A 20338-nucleotide genomic window follows, 5' to 3' on the forward strand; every position below is an offset into this window, starting at 1 on the left:
TTGAGATAACAAAAATTTACTGGAAACAGCAATGAGGTAAGAAAACAAACATTAACAGCAATAATGTACAAAAGAGAGTGATTAACATGCACAAATGCTTACTGCAGAGCTCCACCAACCCCACAGCAACAGTCCACCCTGACTAGAAAGGTCCTGGAAGGGACCTCCTCCTTCTCTTAGCAGTGAGGTGAGGTGATACAGAATAACCTCTGGGTCTTAGCCCCCTCCTCACTACTGCAAAAATGAACCCTGCTCTGGCTTCAGCCAGGATAAATATTAACTGGGGACCTCAAATTTCACACACAGTGCATATTTTGCTATTATTAACAATACTGATATCTGTCTTCTGTGATGATATCCCTCAATATCTAAACGCATTTCTTCCCGTGAATATGTATCGATGTGATGAAGTAGGACGCTTGGCATAGTGCCACCCAGTGCACTCAGTGTAAACATTTAAATGGTCAACACCAGGTTTATTTACAAAGTGTTTCATGCACAACAATTGACTCTTCTAAAATTATATAAAATATAATTAAGAAAGGGATGACATTGCACATTTGTATTAACAACAGTGAAAGAAGAGCACAAAAAAAGCTTAACTAAAGCCAGCAAATAGTTGCACTGAGGTAAAGCTACAAAACAACCAACTCTTGTCACTAATTAGAGCTAAAGAGCAGTTCAAATCTCCAAGCCAAGATGTGGCACCTTCATAAGAGCCAACCATTATTCCTTGATATTTTGAAGTAGCTTTAATAAATGAGACTCGATAACCTGTTGAACTAAAGCAGAGAAAGAGATGAGGTTAATTAGTGCTGATTTTTTTTGTATTTTTAGGGTTATACTGTTTTTTTCTAGCAGATACTTGCTTGTCCTGTGCAATCATTTAATGAAAACCAGACATGTATAAATTCACTCTGTGAATAAAATCAGCATTCCTTCAGAAGATAAAAGCCTTATATAATGCAAAAACAATACACCAAGTTAGACAAACAATGTTTTTGGAGCTCATCATCAGTTTTTTGGTTTGAATAGGCTGATAGCACATGGAAAGCAAATTTTTTGCCTTCAAACAGAAAGCAGGCAAAAGCATTTATTAGAAACAACTTCTGTGAAACTGAGATTAAGCTCTTGAAGCAGTCTTCTATGTAGACTTCTGTGTGAAGTTGTGCTGTGCTGTTTACAGCTGGGGTAGAGTTAATTTTCTTCTCATTGGCTGGCATGGGGCTGTGTTTTGGATTTGTGCTGACCACAGGGTTGATAATACAGAGATGTTTTTGTTATTGCTGAGCAGGGCTTGCACAGAGCCAAAGCCTTTTCTGCTTTGGTGCTGCCACACTGGTGAGGGGACTGGGGGTGCTTGGGAGGTTGGGAGGAGACAGAGCCAGGACAGGTGACCCCAACTGACCAAAGGGATATTCCAGAGCATGTGGCACCCAGCTCCGAGTATAAAGTGGGGGAAAGAAGCAGGAAAGAGGGAGGGGGATTTGTGGAGATGACATTTGTCTTCCCAAGTAACCATTACCCAAGTAACCAAATCTGGGCATGGTGGGGCCCGTCTCTCCTGGAGATGGCTGAACTCCTGCCTGCTCATGGGAAGCACTGAATTAATTTTCCTTGGTTTGTGTTGCTTGTGTGGACAGCCTTTGTTTTCCCCTTTTTCTTAGCCTTAAGTTCTCCAGCTTTCACCCTTTTGATTCTCTCCCTGATCTCTCTGGTGGGGGAGTGAGTGAGTGGATATGTGGGGTTTGGCTGCTGCCTGGGGTTAAACCATGACATTGGCTCATTCATAAGCAAGGGCTCTGCTTGGAGAAGCTACACATAAAGTGCTGGGATTATTTTTTGATTCCATTAATTTCTGTAATGGCAGACACTTCACAGCTTTCAAAATGACAGCAGCAATAAGGGAAAAAAACAACAAGGAGTCCCTTCTTTGTTCTGGTTTCCATAATCAAACTACATAGTATAATTCACTGGTTACTCTCTGCCTCCGAGACAAACTAGAGCTAGAGCTGATCTGGCTGAAGGTCTTGCAAACTACCTAACATCATGCCAGTCAAGTAGAGCAAGGGGCTCAGAAGGGGTGCAGGCCTCTTACCACTGTCCAGTAACACATTCCTTTGTATAGGGTGAGGGAGCAGCTCAGCTCCCCTTGTCTAAGTCATGGCTACATCAGCTCTAAACTCCATTATTTGTGTCCAGTGATACAGATACAGGTCAGTGAAATTTTCTTGCTAAGTACCTGATTTTCTGAAACAAGAATGGAACGTCCTACCCATTTTGCCCTGATGCATTTAGGATTATTAAGACTTGAAGGACAGGTAACATGTTAAGAGCTGCAAAACCTCTACTAGGCCATTACTGCAGCTACATAAATGAGGAGCTGTAACAATTAAGAATTTTTAGAAGGGGTTTACATTTACAATACTCACCACTCCGATAGCCCAAGGCAACAGCCAAATCCATGGAATTATAGCCAGCATCCGTTTCGATAGTTGGATCAGCACCATTTTCTGTTTAAAACAGGAATAGAATCTTCCATTTCTGACAATGAGAACTGATTATACATTATTACTGATAATTTGGTTTGGACAGTTTGCTTACCGAGAAGAATTTTTACACATTTCACATGGTTCCCATGTACTGCATATAGCAAGGGTGTGCCTCCATTCTGCAAAAGCAGAGAAATGCCTCAGACACTCAGTGATTAGTCCACAATTGTAATTCCTTAACACATGAATATGCTTCCATGTACCATTAAGAGACTTCCTAGGTTTTATAAAAATGAGGTTCTGTTTCAGATCTTCACAACTTGCATAATTTTTGTCTACTGTTCAAATGCTAAGATCACACTTCTATAAGAAGTCAGCAATAGTCTCATTCTCTTTCTACGAAGAAGTCAGAACTACTAGCATTAACTTCTCCTATCCTATGGAAGTTTTTAAACTCTCAGGTATTTCAGAAGAGGTAGAACAATTTTTAAATTCAGGCCAGTGCTATGTCCTGCATCAATTTTCTGACCAAAGCACCCTCTGACTAAATTCAAGTTAGAGTCTTACCCAGTCATACTCGTTGACATCAACTCCACAGTCGAGCAGCATTTTGACAATATCTGTGTATCCTTTACTGCAGGCCAGTGAGAGGGCACTTTCTCTCCCCTTCCCCAGAATCTGAGGATCTGCACCCTGAAATAAAGTATCAATTAGAAAAAAAAAAGCAAAATTGAGGTTTTTACATAGACCTTAACTTTAAAACTTTTAAGCTTGTAGCAGCATCGACAAACTTAGGAAGAAAAACAAACTAAACAGTAAAGGAATTAAAAATCAATGGTGCTTATTTCCTTACATTCTGGAGGAGAAATTCCACTACTGCTATCTGCCCATGAGCTGCAGCCCACATCAGAGGGGTAAATCCTTCTTCATCCTTATGATTGATTAAATTTTCTGTTCAGAGAAAAATATATAACTTAATAATCCTTTTCACAATGCACTGTATAATGAAATGTGTTGATGGTAACATTTATTCACCAGGAACCAGGGTGACCTAAAAGTCATTCTCAACTTTAAAAACAAGATTCCATCTCCAGTGGTGGTAGCAGTATCTCTGTCCAAGAAAGAAAAATATATCCAACTGACCAAAGTTAAATTTCAGCCTTAAGTTTAATAATTTATAATTTAAGTTGCTACGCTCTACACATCAAACTCTGTTTTTACTCAGAAATATCACACATTGTCTGTAATCTGGGCTTCGCCTTTGTAAAGAAGATAAAGGATGTTTGAAAAATAAAGAGGTACATCCTGTACATCTACATCTACATACTGTAGACTGTGCTTTTTTCAATAGAGTGAGCCACACAATTTTGCAAAGAATGAACTTGTACAGCAATATAGATAAAACAACTCCATACCCCATGAAGTTCATGTAATCAATAAGGTGGTCTGTGAAAACAATTAAGGTCTACATTGAGAGCAACTAGAAGAAGATAAAAAGAACTTCTTTTTACAATTGGCTGAAAAATATTTTATCAGGATTTATGTTTAATAAGTACTAAGTACTTCAAAAATCCCATGCTTATAGCACCAAAACAAGCATTTTTAGCTGCTACCAACACTCCAGAATTGATTTGCTTTTCATATACATGGCTCATTACAAAGTATTTAGACTCAGTGAAACATTTCAACAAGGATGCACTGAAAAGCACGGGTGATTACTAGTACTACAGTAAGAATATACTCTTAATATTACTATATTCATAAATATCTTAGAGCTTAAATTTTTTACATGTAGTATGGACACACAAATGCTACACTATTCAGAATGTGCAGTACTATTACATTGCAGATGTGACCCATGGCTTAAATTAGCGACACGTAGGTCTTTATTCTGATTGACTACATAGAATTGGAAGGTCACCATTAATAGAAAGATGTTTTAAATGACAAAGATAAATTAAAAATAAAATAAAATAAAAATAAACTGCTGTGACAGAGCTAATATATTTCTTTCTTAGTTCCATGGATTACCTATATAGCTAGAGAGCAGGGAGAGGAAGGGATTTACGTACTCCTATTAAAATTAATGTTTTAATTTAAAATGCTAATCATACAGTGAGTGAGTAATAGACTGATACAAAACAATAGTCCACATCTGCAAAGAACAGATACCTCAAATATCCTCCAATCTGTATCAGAATTGAGGACTTTATCGCTTTGGGGAAAAGGTGAAACAGAACAGCATATAAATGGCCCAAAGGAAAGAAAAGGCATTTAACCTCCTTCTGGTCTCACCTTGTTCAATACGTGTGGCCAGATATAACATTTCTCCCTGAGCAGCCAGCTGATGAACTGATAAAGCTGCAAAAAAGGAAGCAAAAGCATGTGTTACATACATCAGTTTTCATTCTGCTCTATTTAGAGCTGAGCATAACATGCCCATTGGCTTCAGCAGTACAGAAGTTGGAATCGAGACTGTAGATAATTTCACCTTACACTCTGAACTTAAATCACATTTAAAAACTGAAAATTTCCAAAGAGTTTCATAGATTTAGGTCATTTTTAAACCAATGCAGCATTCTTAAAAGTAAGGATGCTTCCCACACTGACTCATTGCAAAGTAACATGCTCTCTTCACTGCTGTTTGGTCAGCAACCCAAGATTACTTTAAGACCCTTTTATCAAATAAAAAGAAACATATTTTGATAAATTAAGGATGTTTAATTTAAAAATCACACTTGAATCACCAGAAGACCTGTCCTCCTACTCAACAAAGAAAGCCTCTAGTGTGACTTTCACTCACTACAATGTGGAATAGATCAGACATTACAAACCTACGTACAACCTGACATATAGAGGACAAAACAAAGATTGTGGGATTTTTTTGTTATTTCAGAGATTATGAAGAAATAACCTCCGATCCTACAAAAAAATGTATGGGTGTATGGTTTTGACAACTGCCACTTGGAACAGCCTGAAAGGTGCTCAGGAGGCCATATGCAAGAAATTATCCACATGATGTAGTAACAAAATTAGCTAATGATTACATTAACTGTAAATGTTCACTGTTCTCTTCCAAGTCACTACAAGGAAGTTTAGTTTGTTTAAAAAGATGGCATATTTTGTTCAGTGGCCTACAAAGCAGCTCTTGATTAATTTTTTCCATGCAAGTTGCATTGTTCTTTAGAAAAACTGACTTGTAATTTATAGAGAAAATAATTTACTAACAAAGTAAATTACAACAAATTAATTTATAAAGGAAATGCTCGACAATTCAGAAAAAAACTCCCACCAGAAATAATGCTTCCTTGATTTTCAAGATCTATGATAATCATGACACTTGCAGTATTCTGCATTTACATTACATCTTAAGTATTATCCAATCATCTAATTTTAAGATGCACAAGTTCTGAAAACATGGGCAGGGAGTACATTAACTTACAACTCAGAATCTAAGTCTTGATTTTAAAAGTACATGTAAGGGATTTTCTGGTGTTTTTCTTTCTGGAAAGTAAACTTCAGTTATGAATTCCATACAGCAGGTGGATGACTATTATATAGTTGGACCCATGTGAAATTAGACAAGACTAGCTGAGTGTTTTCTTCCTACCTTAAAGTTCATTGCAACACCAAAGAAAAAACTGCATGAATCTGTCAAGCACTCAACATGGAGTTCACAAAATAATTATTAATAGTAAGGCAGAAGAATACTTACAGTTTACAAGTAGAGGTGTTGTAGATACTTCATTTCCCCTGTGTTTGTTAGTTAGTGTAGTTGATTGTTTTATTGGTGAGAAATGCTTAGTAGTTGATGGAGTATAAACATGTCTTACTTGGATACCAGGGGAAGGAGAAGTGTGGCTGTTGCATTCAGCTACATTGAACAGAAACAGAGAGGATTTCAGTACTAGTAAGAGCATTAAATCAAGCCACAGATTCTAAATCAAACTGTAAAGCACCAGTATCACAAGATCTTTAAAATCCATGTTAAGGAAGCTTTATGACATGTGCTTTTCCTGCTGTGTATTATGAAAGCTGAAAAAAGGGTTGCACTAATTTCTAGCACAAAACAATTATGCTACTTCACATTTTCAGTATGGCATAATGTCACCCAGAGACAAGTTAGTGTCTAAATGAGGTAAGACTTTGTCTAGATTTTCAACATGTCTGGCATGGATTTATTACTTAAGAAGTCTCTACTTTAACTTGTCATCTTCTTATGGCAAATCATCTTCAAGGCAATAACATGATGGAGCTCTAGTCAGACATGCACTCAGGTACCTGCTCAGCCTTTGCCTGCTCCCTAACCAGTTCACTACACAAGTGGAGACAACCTTCATTAACTTTCTTCACCAGGGCTCTTCCCACTCCTGGATAAAATTTTAACAGCATTATGAATGCCTGATGAATACTTATCCAGCAGGAAGACAGATTCCACACTAATTTACATAAAATGCTACAGCAGGTCACTGCATATAATTCAGGAAGTCATTCGCTGCTGATGTGTTCCTTCACACTCTTTTCTTGCTTTCTCTTAAACGCTAATGGCATTTTATTATAGAATATATTGTATTGGTTTCTAATTCTCAAAAGTAGCTTTTGGTTTTGAGATTAAATGCTGAAAAGACATACTGAAAGATTAAACTCCATATTAGTTTAACTGATTTGACACCAGTGTGCACCAGTAATTAATGACCAGAAGCTAATTAACACACACACTGAATTAGCACCATACAGAACTCTGTGATCATAAATGCAAGCACAAATTTAGGGAGAGAACTAATTAAAAGAAGTAGAGTGTAACTGAAAACAAAATTATGTTTTGTTTGCCAATCAAACAGCTGCAACTGACTGTATTGAATTGAGTCCTACCACAGATTTTGACCTGTGGTCCCTGGATGTGCAGGACTACTTCTAAAGGATTTACAAACGTTACCTCAGAAAAACAACCCTATTGCTGGTGAGTGTAAATCTGCCACTCAGACCTGCAGCTCAGCCAAACAACTCAAGTCAGTGAAACCATCAAAATTCAAAGTAAGCCTGTGTTTGCATTACACAAAATACAGGAAATAGGTCACATGAACTTCATGAAAAGATACACCACTAACGGTCTGAAATACGACAGCAAGTGCTAGAAATCACAATTGTTAAGGGGAAGTAGATGGAAGTCCTAACTTTGCTCTGTATCAGTATCCTTGGCTGTGAAAACGCATGGATCAATTCTGATGAAGCTGCCCAGCAATGGCTGGATTAGCTGCAAGGAACCAGACCTGGAGCAGAATTTGCTTTCAGATAGTGTGAAGCTTCAGTGGCAAGCCCATGGCTAGGACTTGGGGCTTTGTACAGCCACAGTGACAAAACACCTGTGGCCTACATTATCCTTCATTACTCTCATGAAAAGATACAACATGCTGCTGAAAGCTACTGAAGCTGAAGTGATCGTTTAGCGCTTTCAGAAGTGTTTTCTAAAGAAGCATACTGCTGTGGGACATGCCATACAGAAGCAGCTTGTTTTCCTAATTAGCATCAGCTCTTAATAACTTAAGAGACTTTTTGTGCCACTAATTTTTCAGTTAATATAAATATTTAAAATGTAGTATAAAAATTAATATTGGAAAAATTTTTTATATTAATAATCCATTAAGCATACAATAAAAACATTAGAGGAACACATCTTAGAAAACTGATCAATACACATATAATGCAGAAGGGTTTTTTTTAGAAGACATAATATCTTAACAGGATGACACAGTCCACAGATAATATTTTGTACCATAAATTCAACCTTTAAATAAGACAGATGCGACTTCAAGGTCAGAGTTGACTTGATCTTGAATATTTTTACTGTCCTCCTCATTCAAAGACTTCACAAATCGTGAGCAGACATTCATATCAAATCTATTAGGCAAAATGAATTTCATCCCCATGGTGACACTCTGAGCTGGGCCTTCCTCTGTGCTGGTGTCAAGCTGATGCTCCACTTTGATGTCTGGCATGGGTGGAAGGCTGTAGCTTGTGGTACATTCTTCCACAATTAACTGGGCCCCGACATCTAAGTTTGTTGAAGATGCCATGATCTCAGTCCTGTACAAGTTTCATGCAAAATGATGCTTCATTGTTTCCAGCCAGGGGCAATTCTGGCTGGCCAAGCCAAATTTTCTGGACAACCTGCAACTGAACAGACAGGACAAATTAAGAACATTATGGTAAAACAATGCATAAAAACATATCAAACTTTATTTAAGGTTATGGCATTTAGTTTTGTCAGTCAAAACATTGGTGAAATATCAATCTTGTTGCTGTTACAAGTTGGTCGCCAAAACCTCCATTTATGTTTCAGCACTTGACGTTTTAACCAAATTCTATTATTAAGCCAGTAAGAGTTTCATCCATGCATCAAAAAACGATGCTTCAAAATACTTGCTTACTTGCAACAAAAAATCCCACACATCAACCAACCAGGTTTACACCAAGCCAGGAACAAACTATAAGAAGATAACTTTATCACCCAGAAACATTAGACTTGAGGAAAAACTTCAAGCTCCTTTATACCTTTCGCAACCTAAATAAAATTAATGGGTTCTACCACATACGCAGGAAAAAAAATCAATCCCTTTTAAACCGATACAGGTAACCCCAGAATACCCGCGGCTTGCTCACAGTAACGCGGGAAGCCTCAGGCGGGGCCGCGCTTCGCGCACCTCCTGGCACGCCTGGAGCCGTCACCTCCTCTTAGAGAGAGTCCGTGAGGACAGGCCCGAGGGCGGGACGCCCACACCGCACGATCGCGGTCCCGGGCCCGGCCTCACCTCGGCTTCCAGCCGCCGCCACCGCCCCTCGCCGGAAGTGGGGCCTCGCCGCCCCGCCGATTGGCCGCCGAGAGGCGCGCTCTGATGACGCGCTGCCGGTGCGCCCGCCATCTCTCCTCGCGGCAGGCGCGGTGCCCGCCATCGCCGGCCCGCAGCGTGTCCCGTGTGCCCGAGCCCATCGGCCCTTCCCGAGCCTCTCCCGCCGAGCCCCCGCGCCGAACCCCCGCCGGCCCGGCCCCGCGCCCCGTGCGTCATGGCCGCGTACAAGCCAGTGGTGGTCCAGGCATGCCCCAAGCTCGGGGAGAAAATCACGCAGGACACGTTGTACTGGCGGGGATACAAGGTAGGAAGAAGCGAAAAACAGTCGCAGTTATTGCCCCAGAATGTCGTTTTTTACTATTTTCGTGCAGTTAAAATGTTTTTTAAGCACGCATGAGTTCGTTTTTAACCTCAAAACACGAAATCAGTGGGTCAGTTGTAATGCGCAAATGGGAAAAAAATTACAAGAGCAGGAGTAGTCTATCAGAAGTGAAACTCACTATCTATGTATCTAGAAACCGTTTTGATTGTGATTGAATTTTGAGTTACTTTTAGTAAAAATAGTTTTAAGTTTTCTGTTTTCATACGGATCGTGTGCTTATGTGTATTTAATGATCTTTATCATAATTGTTTTAGACACCTGTTCAGATAAAGGAATTCGGTGCAGTAAATAAAATTGACTTCTCCCCAGTCCCACCATATAACTACGCTGTCACAGCATCCTCGAGGGTAAGTGGCTTTTCTGAGGTTTTTATGCTCTTGTTCTTCAGTTGGTATCACAGAAGAAGATGTAATGCCCTCTTGTTTTGCCAGATCCACATCTATGGCCGTTACTCCCAGGAGCCCATCAAGACGTTCTCTCGATTCCGGGACGTGGCGTACTGTGCCACCTACAGGGATGACGGGCGCCTGCTCGTCGCCGGCAGCGAAGACGGCAGCATCTGCCTCTTCGACGTCAGCGGCAAAGCAACGCTGAGGCAGTTCAAGGGTCGTACCAAGTAAGGCAGAATTGGTTTGTTTCGTTTGCGTGCCTAAGCTTTGCTATATTTGCATGTCACAAACTTGTCACAGGCCGGATGGTTTGGCCTTAAAGATCGTCTTGTTCCGGCCCCCCTGCCACAGGGCCGGGACACTCGCTACTAGGTCAGGTTGCTCAGAGCCCCTTCCAGCCTAGCCTTGAACACTACCAAGGAAGGGGCATCCCCGTATTTTCTGGGCAACCTGTTCAAGTGTCTCAGCAATATACAATATTTATGTTAAATTGTCAGCTTCACATGCTGCTGAAAATCTGAATAATACTGACTTACCTTGCTTTGAGTGCCTCTTGTAGATCTTACTGGAAAGTAGATTTTAAAGTTGAATTTTAAATAGGATTGAGTTTTAAAAAATTCTAAACATGAATCAAATATGTAGAAGACTAAATACATTTCCTGTTTCATGTGGGTGTCTCTTAATATGTTGTGTAGATAAAGTCTTGTGAGTACATTGCATTGATAAGCACATTTTATTTGATGCTGCTAGGAAAAGAGTTCTAAAAAGTGTTTAAACAAAAACAGTGAAGTAATACACCAGGAAAAGCAGGAATTCCTTAAGAAAAAGCTCCAAAAACAACCGAGAAAGTGCATAATGGTAGTGTGGGGTGGGGAAGAAGTTAGGAGTTCTCATGTATCAGTGAGGAGAAGAAAATGATAATGCTTCAACAGACTAATGTGCTATGAAAGATCAAGTTGTGTTTTATCTAGGTAGAGCAACAGGAATCTCCCTTTCAGTGGAAAGTACCAAGACTGATCTTAAGAGCGTTTCTGTTTGAGGTCTGTTTGCAAATTGAGTGTTACGTTCTAATGGCTAGGTTAACTGCATACCTGTGCACACCCGTATTTGCATACCTGTGCATTCTGCCAACATCTCTCGGATATTTAAACAGTGATAATAAAGACTTCAGTAGGGATTTTAAAGGACAAGAGGACTGTTCAATGCAGCCATATTTGAGATTTGCTCTTATATAGTGAGGCTTTTTAAGTTCTGATATTAAACACTGCACTTCTAGGTTAGAGCACTTTAATAAACACTTGATATAGACTAACTCTTCTTGAAACATGAATATGTTTTAACTTTGGGTATTGTGGACTTTGTTTTCTAGACCAGTTCATGTAGTGGGCTTCCTGTCTGATAAATACCGAGTATATTCTGGTGGTGATGATTATTCATCAACTTTGTGGGATATTCCAACTGCCAAAGAAATCATCTCTTACAATGAACATACTGACTATGTGAGATGCGGCTGTGCAAGTAAAGTGAATGCAGATGTCTTCATAACAGGTCTGGTTTTATTTTTGATTTATACTTCTTTGGATTGAAGAAAAATTCTGAAAGATAATTTTTGATACAGTAGGGCTGTGTTTATTGTATTTTAGTCATGAAAGATCAGTCTGCTTGTGCAATGCCTACTTTGTTGTTTCCTTTTTTCGCCTGCTTTTTAAGCTTGACATTGGTGTTTATGGAGAAACTGCAGTAACTGAATTTCAACATCTTTTTGGTTTAGCCTATTAGGGTTAACAGAACTTTTGAAAGAAAATACTGTGAATGTATCCTTTGCCTGGGAGTCACTGAAATGTTTTACCCGATTTCTGGAGCAGAGCACTAGTCTGTACAGCCCATAACTGGCAGACTAAAAAATGTGAGGTCACGTGGAGTTACTTGTAACCAGTTGCTTTTGGTTTTCCTAGCAGTAGCTTTGTATCGGTCTGTGGGAAACTGTGAAAAAAACCTACTGTTCCTTTTTTCAAGAGGCACAAGAGGCTAGGTTTTATCAGGCTGCTTGATATTTATTGTTATAAATACACTTGATTAATGGAAGTGAAATGAAAACAAATTAATTTTATAGATTGGCATCTAGCTAGGGCTAGAATTTAAATATTTATGTTGCCCCAAGGCTGTAAACTAACCAAGGTAAATTACAAGGTGTTTTTACATGTGTAGTTTAAATATAGTTTAAAATAGTTTAAAACTATTGCAATTAGCCAGGAACTCCTTTAGATGGTAGGACATGGCTGTTTTAGTTCCTTGAACTAGTTGAAATTATTAAACTGATTTATGCTGGTTTTTGCAGGTTCCTATGATCACACTGTGAAACTGTTTGATGCACGAGCAAAGAGTAGTGTCATGACAATAGAACACGGCCATCCCGTGGAGAGTGTGCTTCTGTTTCCATCTGGTGGACTTCTAGTATCTGCAGGTAATTTTCTAAAATCTGATAAATCGAATATCTTTCCTGTGGTCCTCATTTGGGAAATACTTCAGCTACTTATTTTTTCTGTGGTGTTTTAGTTTGATAGGGAAGTGGTAAGTGATGTAACAGTTGGATTTCTCAAGTATCTTCTGTAGGAATCTGTAGGATCCTAGAATCTTCTGTAGGAATCTCTGTTTATCTGGCAGATGCAAGTAGGGGGTCTTCCTGTTTTGTCTTTGTTTTGATATTCGTGTAGTTGCCAGTTCCCCCCCAAGTTGTTTTTAATAACAAAATGCAGACTTTAATTAGCTCACTTCAAAAGTGAAGGAATTAATATACTTAGACACAATCCCATCTTTTCAAAACCTTTCTCTTCAAGCTTTTTTAGTCTCTTGTTGCCATTGCATCAGAAGTCCTGTAACCCCATAGGTTATACGCTTTCTTTTTTTTTTTTTTTTTGTAATGAATATGGTTGGAGAATGGTTGAATCATTCAGCTCCATTTCAGAATGACCTATAAAAAGATCAGGCTTGTGCCAGGAGATAGAATGGAAGGATGGTGAGTAGGTGCAGAAAACTATTAGGAGGTAAAAGTACCTGTGGAGATACTGCATTACTCTGAAAACATCTTCAGAGAAGCATAAATGTGTACATACATAAGGCTGTTTTGTGTGCTTCCTCTTCACAGGAGGTCGATATGTCAAAGTTTGGGATGTACTAAAAGGTGGACAGTTACTAGTTTCACTTAAAAATCACCATAAAACTGTAACTTGTTTGTGCCTGAACAGCTCTGGACAAAGGTTATTGTCAGGATCCCTGGACAGGTTGGTATATTTTGTGGCTTCCTTATGTTTGTGTTCTTTAGGACTTCTATTCTTTGAAAGATATTATTTCACATCACTGTTAACCTGTGCGTGGTTTTTCGGCTTTATTTGAGAATGTGTTTTTGGCCAAGGTACCTACTGCAAAGCTGTCTCTCCTTTTGTAGGGGCCTTAGTCTAAATGAGCTTTAAAAGGTTCCTTCCAACACAAACTGTGCTATGATTATATGATACACTTTAACCTTTTCCTCTTGCTAATCTGAATATCAGTAAGGGTTGTGTGTGCCGTTTGGGAATGCATATGGGGAACTTCTGGATAAGTATTCTCTTTTTTTAGTCACTAAACTGATCTTTCCAGTCTTTGTAAATTAGCTATCTAAACTGTTATAAAATTAAGAATAGTTAAAAGATAGCTAAACTTTTTAAAAAGCCTGGGTTTCGTGCTTCTCCGCTGTTGCTTCTTACACCCAAGAGTGTTTGTGAGCATGACCTCTTTGCTTTGGTTTGGTTGCTTCTTTGTTTGGTTTCAGTTGATGAGTACTGGTAGTTGGTGTCTGAAATACTAGAAATATGAAGTGATCTGAAATGACAGTGGGTCTGTTTTCCTCCTTCCTCCTGTATTTCCTAGGCTTCCTCAGGCTTTATGATCACAAAACACTAAATTTCAGTCTTCTGATATAATATTTTGTTTACCAACTTGTTAAATATATCGTATTTCCAACCAAATCCTTAAGGGGCAGCTGGATACAAGAATGTCTATGTATTTATTCCCAGAAATTGCTTGTAGATCTTGTATTTAAAATTTAAGAACAAATTTGAAGAGACGTTGTCTTAGTGTTTTCCTAATATGCATTTCTGAATTCAAATAGTCGCTACACCTGCCTTAATTTTTTTTTTCTGTTCTTGCCACATTTTCACCTTTTTTGGGGCAAGAACAATCCTAACTTGGCTTGTAGATACCTTTTAATAGAACATTACTGTTGCAGGAGTAATACCTAAGAAGCTCGATGGTAGTCTGAGGAATCCATTGTATTAATACTCAGTTTCCTTCAATGATGTGTAAAAGATGAGAGTGATGAAGTACCCGTAAAGTGACCACAGTAAAACTTTACTAACAATGTTTTTATCTTTACTCTTCTGTGTAGGCATGTGAAGATTTACAGTACTACATCCTACAAAGTAGTCCACAGCTTCAACTATGCAACATCCATCCTCAGTCTTGCACTGTCGGTAAGTGCATTAGAAATCTTCCTAGACAATTCCTGATACCTTTTAAGTCACTAAAGTAAATAATTGTTGCTTTCACGGCTATCGGGTGTTCCAGAAGAATGCTGTACATGCAAAGTAGGGTGATTGAATATGTTTTTCCTGAGTAGCAAACGCTAAGAAGTTTTAAATATAATAGATTCAAATACCTGACTAGACTAGATGAGTCACAGGTATCACAAGTACCTTAGCTGACTAGATCAGTACAAGATCTTGTGTTTATGAATGACAGTGTACATCATAGGGAAAGTATTCACTTTAGAAGGGAGGCCCTTTCACTTTCAGAAGATTGTACTCAGCTTTGTGGGAATGCTATGAGTCCTCTTGCATGGCAGCAATAAAAAAAAGTAGTTAATTTGTTGAGAGATTTAGAATAGAGCGTGAAATTGCTTTAAAAGTTGGTGGTGTCAAGTTGGTCTGAGGGAAAAAGAAGGGCTTGAGCATAAACAAATTTGTCTGTCCCGCCATGTCTTGGAAGCAGACAGCAGAGACTTCTCAGAAGCGTTTGATTTCCAGTAGATAAGTGACCTGCTGGCCAGAAATTTGGAGGCTAGCACCAGTTTTTAAACAATACTATTGTCGTGTAGTACCCCTTTATGTAGCCTCTGAAGGACGTGTGAATGGGCCTATCTTTGGGTCTGTCTTTGCTATCTTTGCTGCTTTACTATTGTCCTGCTCTGCTGGAATGTAGAGGAAAGAATGTATAGGGAATGTTTTCATTTCCTACCACATTACTTAGGGAGCTGAGCTAAAATAAACTTGGATGTTTTTTTACTTTTGAAGTGAAGAGTACAGAATCCATTGTCTTTTAAGACCCATCTGCAAAATATGCAATACTTACAGTTTAGCATCTCTAGAGTGTGTATAACACGTCTTTTGAAATATAATCTTGTTTTCTGTTGATTAAATAATTTGAATTTTAAATGGTCACACGAGAACATTATAATGCCTTTACTGAGTCAAACCTAAGGTGGGTCTAATTCCAGACACTGCTTCCAGCTATAGCCAGCCATAAGTAAATGTGTATAGAAAACTAAACCCAGGGCAAATGTGGTGATATCCTCTCAGATTCCATTTTCAGATGAGAATTGAACTCATGTAGTTTTGGTGTAACTCAGTGAATTATTTCTGTTACATAAGCTGGTTCAGTCTCTCCTTGAGCTTGATTAAACGTGAAACCTTGCCTAGATTCCTTGACAAGGAGTTCCATATTTCTGATACTTGTGTGAAGAATTGCTTCCTATTGTTCCACTTGAATCTTTGTGAGCTTCAATCGATGCCCTTAAATGAGCCATTCACCAGCTGATATCCATCTATACCTGTCATAATTCTGTAGGCTTTTATCATATCATAGAATCATAGAATGGCTTGGGTTAGAAGGGATATTAAGGTCATTTGGCTTCAGCCCCTTTGCCCTGGGCAAGGACACTGCTAGACCAGGTCGCTCAAAGCCCCATCCAGTCTGGCCTTGAATGCTTCAAGGGATGGGGCATCCACAGTTTTCCTGGGTGAAATTTATACTCACTTCGTTATATAAGTGAAAATACCTATACCAGTGACTGGTGTTTTGAACAACTTTCAGTTGTTCCTCAAAATCTTACTGCTCCGTGATAGTTTTGCTTTCTCTTAGGTTCTGTTCATGCCTGCTGTATGGTACCTAATAGCCCAAGGTAGTTGTATGCCATTAGAAAAAACAAAACTTTATAGTTACAGAAGGGTGTTAATGCATAATTGAATTTGATTCACTAATCAGTCTATAATGTTGCTTATGACCATAGCCTTGAAGCTCTCCCTGCTTTAAACAAGGTATTCAATCATTGAAACTGAAAGAGTTCTTTTCCACTTGAAGTTATCGTGATACTGTGATTTGAACCTTATCACGAAGCATGAAAATATAAAAACGTATATGATAGAACACATACATGCATTATAGAGCACAAATAAAACACTGGGTCCTAACTCTGTGATTTCTTTGTGCTAGCCTGAAGATGAAACCATAGTTGTAGGCATGACCAATGGGGTGCTAAATGTTAAACATAGAAAACCGGAAGAAAAGATTGAAAACTCTCAAAAAAAGAGACAACCAGCCTATAGAACCTATGTGAAAGGAAGAACTTACATGCCAAAACAGGTATGATGTAAGAAAATATGTGCTGAAACATTTCTGAAAAATTGGTTTCTTGGAATGTGCTAAATTGGAGAAAGGGAAGGGAGGGAATATATAAAATTATTCATGGTAATATATCTAGTCCATTATATTTGTGTGTATTTGTCTTACTCTGAAATCTTTTGTTGAATTCTAGGAAGATTTCTGTGTCAGTAAACCTGTAAAACGTGTTTTGAGAAAATATGATAAGCTTCTGAGAAGCTTTCAGTCTTCCAAGGCTCTTGATGCAGTAATGGAGGTGAGGCATTATTCTTTTTTCTTGTCAGAGTTTTGTGCTGTCACCTGATGTTAATTTTTCCTGTATGTCGTACTAATTTATTTTAGTGTATAACTAGAAAGAATATTAAGTTGGGTTCCATTTCAGTTTTGCTGACACCAACCCTGTGTTTCGTGTGAAGATGTTGCTTTGGTACTGAACTCTTTTTATATATGTCCAGCCACCCATCATGCTTCATACTCCTGAAGTCACAGTTGCAGTCATGCAGGAGCTACATCGAAGAGGAACACTGAGAAGTGCACTTGCAGGCCGAGATGAGAAGCAAGTTAATCTCCTGCTTACCTTTGTGGCAAGGTATTATTTTAACACGAGTTCCCTCTCACTATTTTGATGCTTCTCTTTCCTAATAACTTGCCACAGAATTTCAACAGATCAGAGGTGGAACACTGGTATTCCTGAAATCTCACATGCCTTTTTCTTTCTGATACCAAAGTTTTGGGATAGGTTTGAAAAAGGTTTACCTGTTAGCACAGAACAGTTTTGTTTATAGTATGAGATATTCTACTTAGCCAGACACTATCCTTAGTCTTTTATTTTCTCTCTCCTTGATGAAAACTGTTTTCATGTACTCGAGGCTTTTTGACACTCCTCCAATCCCCATTCCCTCCTGAAAAGAGGAGGGTAAATACCACATATGTAGGTTTTTTTGACTTGCATCTCTGACTGCTGTTCTGCCTTGTCTCTTTACCAAGAAAAATTTGTCTGTATGCCTGTGTGAGAAAGCTGTTTGGTCGTGGTGGAATGCAGTTGACAAAACCAGTAAAATTGGAATGTCTTCTAATTTTGCAGGCGTGTGATTGAGCCTAGATTTACTCCTGTGCTGGTGACTGTTGCCGATATGATCACTGGTAAGACAACACAGAAAAGATTCTCAAAACCATATAGCTAGCTTGCAAATAAGATTGAAAGTTCAGTGTTTTAAAGAAACCAAATCGTTATGGCTTTGTTTATTTGTGTAGACTTAGTATCTAGCGAATGATCCAAAAAAGAGATGGTTCCAGATAACTTTGATCATAGTAAGGATTCGATTTGCAGAGGCTGCAGAAAGTGCCTCGTGGTGTCTAAGTACCTTTAATACTTCATGTTTCTGTGTTTACATAGTACAAATAGCTTCCTCTTATTCAATGAGGTAAAAATAGTATTTGAGGTAATAAAAACTTCTGTTTCTGTTAGTTTGACATACTGCTGCTGTAAGTACAAACAACCACTGCTTTCTGAAAAGACAGCATTAAAGTTGTTTTGTTTTTCAGAATGTTGGACTTGTGCTGGAACCCTTAAATGTATCTCTAACTAGCTAAAATAGTTTTTGCCTTTGTATACATCTTTAGATTTTTAAATGATATTTTTCTTTACAGACATTTATCAGCCTGTGGTTGGGCAGTCAGAGATAGTTGATAAACAGTTCTTGAAACTCCAGCAAGCTATTGGAAAAGAAATTGACTATCAAGAAGAATTACTAGAAGTTTTGGGAATGATGGATACACTGTTTGCTACTTTTACTAAGAAAAGAGATACGTCTCTAGAAGAGAACAAAAGCAATGGTGTTACACAGATCATTGAAACAAATAGGAATTACTGACACCCATCACAACAAATTGTCACAATTGTGAACTTGAAAGACATGATCTATTCTCCTGGTAACTATTTAAAATAGTGACTTTCAAAATAACCCTCTCTTATGTTGAAATTCTGTCTTTTAAACTGTGTTGCTGACTTGGTTACTGAAGACAGAGAAAGAGGACATTTTCAAGATTGTCCATGCAATTTTTTTCAAATAAGTTAGTTTTAAAGTTCTATTTCAGAGTTACATAACTTCTTAAGGATTTACATTTTTGGTAGAGGCAGGGCTGTATTGGTGGCTTCTGTGAGAAGCTGCCAGAAGCTTCCTTCATGTTTGACAGAATCAATCTCTGGTGGCTCCGAAGATGGATGTGCTCCTGGCCAAGGCTGAGCAAAGTAGAAATGGTGATACCAAAGTTATTATGCAGTTGTAATTGCGGCCAGAGAAGAGCAGAGTGAGAACATGTGAGAAGAGCAACCCTGTGGACACCGAGGTCAGTGAAGAAGGAGAAGCAGGAGATGTTCCAGATTACTAAGGTTCCCGTGCAGCCCATGGAGATCCATGGGGAATGCAGGGATCCACCTGCAGCCCATGGAGGAGCCCACGCTGGAGCAGGTGGATGCCTGGGAGGAGGCTGTAACCCCATGGGAGACCTATGGAGAGAGGGGCCGTGCTCCCAGGCTGGAGCAGCCTGTCCTTGGGGGACTGCACCCTGTGGAAGAGTGAGCCAGGCTGCAGCAGTTTGGGGAGGACTGTGTGCCCGTGGCATGGACTCACACTGGAGAAGTTCATGGAGATCTGTCTCCCATGGGAGGGGACCCACAGGGCAGCAGGGGAAGGACTCCTCTCCCTGAGCAGTGGCATTAACAACATGTGATGGACTGACCATAACCCCCACTCCCTGTCTCCCTGTGCCACTGGGGGAGGAGGTAGAGCTGGGAAGGAGGGAGGGGTGGGGAGGAAGGTGTTTTTAAGGGTTTATTTACATCTCATTGTCCTGCTGTAATTTTGTTTAGTAATAAATGTAATTAATATCTCTAAGTTGAGCCTGTTTTGCCCATCATGGTATTTGATGAGTGATCTCCCTCGGTACCTCACCTCAACGCACGAATCCTTCATTATATTTTTCTCTCCCCTGTCCAACTGCAGAGGTGAGTGAGTGCGTGAGTGAGGGGCTTTGCTGGCTGCTTGGTGTCTGGCCAGCACCAGCCCACTACGGGTGTGTGTCCAGTACTGTAAGCAGTCAACATTTTTCGGTTTTTATTTACTAGAAAATAACTGATGTTTATATAATTTTAATGTGTCACTGTCCTTATTTAAGGCTCATATCCAATGTCACATCCTTGGAAATACAAAGAGAACAACACACACATTTGATTAACGCTTGACTGCATTGTTTTATCTCCCTTCATCTCCATTTAAGATTTCCATGAATTCACAGCGCACAGCAGAATGACTCAAGAAGTACATGCTTGTGTATATTGAAAAAGTTTAGTTTAGTTTTTTAAATTATGCATATGTATTTATGAATTACCATTTTCTAGAAAGGAGGTAATACTTTTAAAGGGGAATTAATTCAAATTAAATTAATGTGATGAGTAAAGTGCACACCAGTGAGAAAATACTCAAGCTGAATGTCAAAACTCAATTTTTGTGTAATTCTGTCACTTCCAGTGCA

The 20338-nt window shown here is 39.0% G+C and overlaps 2 protein-coding genes across 3 annotated transcripts; one reads left to right on the top strand and one right to left on the bottom strand.

The window, feature by feature from the left end:
- Nucleotides 1-8624, bottom strand: ANKRA2 (ankyrin repeat family A member 2). Its single transcript, XM_014885047.2, has 8 exons — nucleotides 8278-8624; nucleotides 6208-6366; nucleotides 4788-4853; nucleotides 3346-3443; nucleotides 3060-3185; nucleotides 2605-2671; nucleotides 2433-2513; nucleotides 1-782 (listed from the first exon to the last, which is right to left on the bottom strand). Exons 1-8 carry the CDS (start codon nucleotides 8564-8566, stop codon nucleotides 727-729), a joined length of 942 nt encoding a protein of 313 aa, XP_014740533.1. The 5' UTR covers nucleotides 8567-8624; the 3' UTR covers nucleotides 1-726.
- Nucleotides 8625-9404: 780 nt separating this feature from the next.
- Nucleotides 9405-19701, top strand: UTP15 (UTP15 small subunit processome component). Of its 2 annotated transcripts, XM_014884679.2 has the most exons (12): nucleotides 9405-9644; nucleotides 9977-10069; nucleotides 10154-10338; nucleotides 11481-11659; nucleotides 12450-12575; nucleotides 13257-13392; nucleotides 14535-14619; nucleotides 16637-16786; nucleotides 16959-17060; nucleotides 17260-17393; nucleotides 17889-17947; nucleotides 18455-19701. In XM_014884679.2, exons 1-12 carry the CDS (start codon nucleotides 9555-9557, stop codon nucleotides 18676-18678), a joined length of 1563 nt encoding a protein of 520 aa, XP_014740165.1. In that variant the 5' UTR covers nucleotides 9405-9554; the 3' UTR covers nucleotides 18679-19701. The 2 variants fall into 2 exon arrangements, with proteins under 2 accessions (XP_014740165.1, XP_014740086.1); XM_014884600.2 differs by having other exon boundaries at nucleotides 9416-9644; nucleotides 9977-10338.
- Nucleotides 19702-20338: the final 637 nt, after the last annotated feature.

Source organism: Sturnus vulgaris, chromosome Z, assembly GCF_052056855.1.
Source record: "Sturnus vulgaris isolate bStuVul1 chromosome Z, bStuVul1.hap1, whole genome shotgun sequence".
Lineage (NCBI taxonomy): Eukaryota > Metazoa > Chordata > Aves > Passeriformes > Sturnidae > Sturnus > Sturnus vulgaris.

What these genes read in the sequence shown, in the direction of transcription:
- ANKRA2 (XM_014885047.2), bottom strand. Translation starts at nt 8,566, where the DNA reads ATGGCATCTTCAACAAACTTAGATGTCGGGGCCCAGTTAATTGTGGAA. An exon ending in ATGTCAACGAGTATGACTGG is followed by an intron (nt 2,672 to 3,059) that starts GTAAGACTCTAA and finishes CTGCTTTTGCAG; the next exon opens with AATGGAGGCACACCCTTGCT. An exon ending in ATGTGTAAAAATTCTTCTCG is followed by an intron (nt 2,514 to 2,604) that starts GTAAGCAAACTG and finishes TGTTTTAAACAG; the next exon opens with AAAATGGTGCTGATCCAACT.
- UTP15 (XM_014884600.2), top strand. Translation starts at nt 9,555, where the DNA reads ATGGCCGCGTACAAGCCAGTGGTGGTCCAGGCATGCCCCAAGCTCGGG. An exon ending in TGCAGATGTCTTCATAACAG is followed by an intron (nt 11,660 to 12,449) that starts GTCTGGTTTTAT and finishes TGGTTTTTGCAG; the next exon opens with GTTCCTATGATCACACTGTG. An exon ending in TGGACTTCTAGTATCTGCAG is followed by an intron (nt 12,576 to 13,256) that starts GTAATTTTCTAA and finishes TCCTCTTCACAG; the next exon opens with GAGGTCGATATGTCAAAGTT.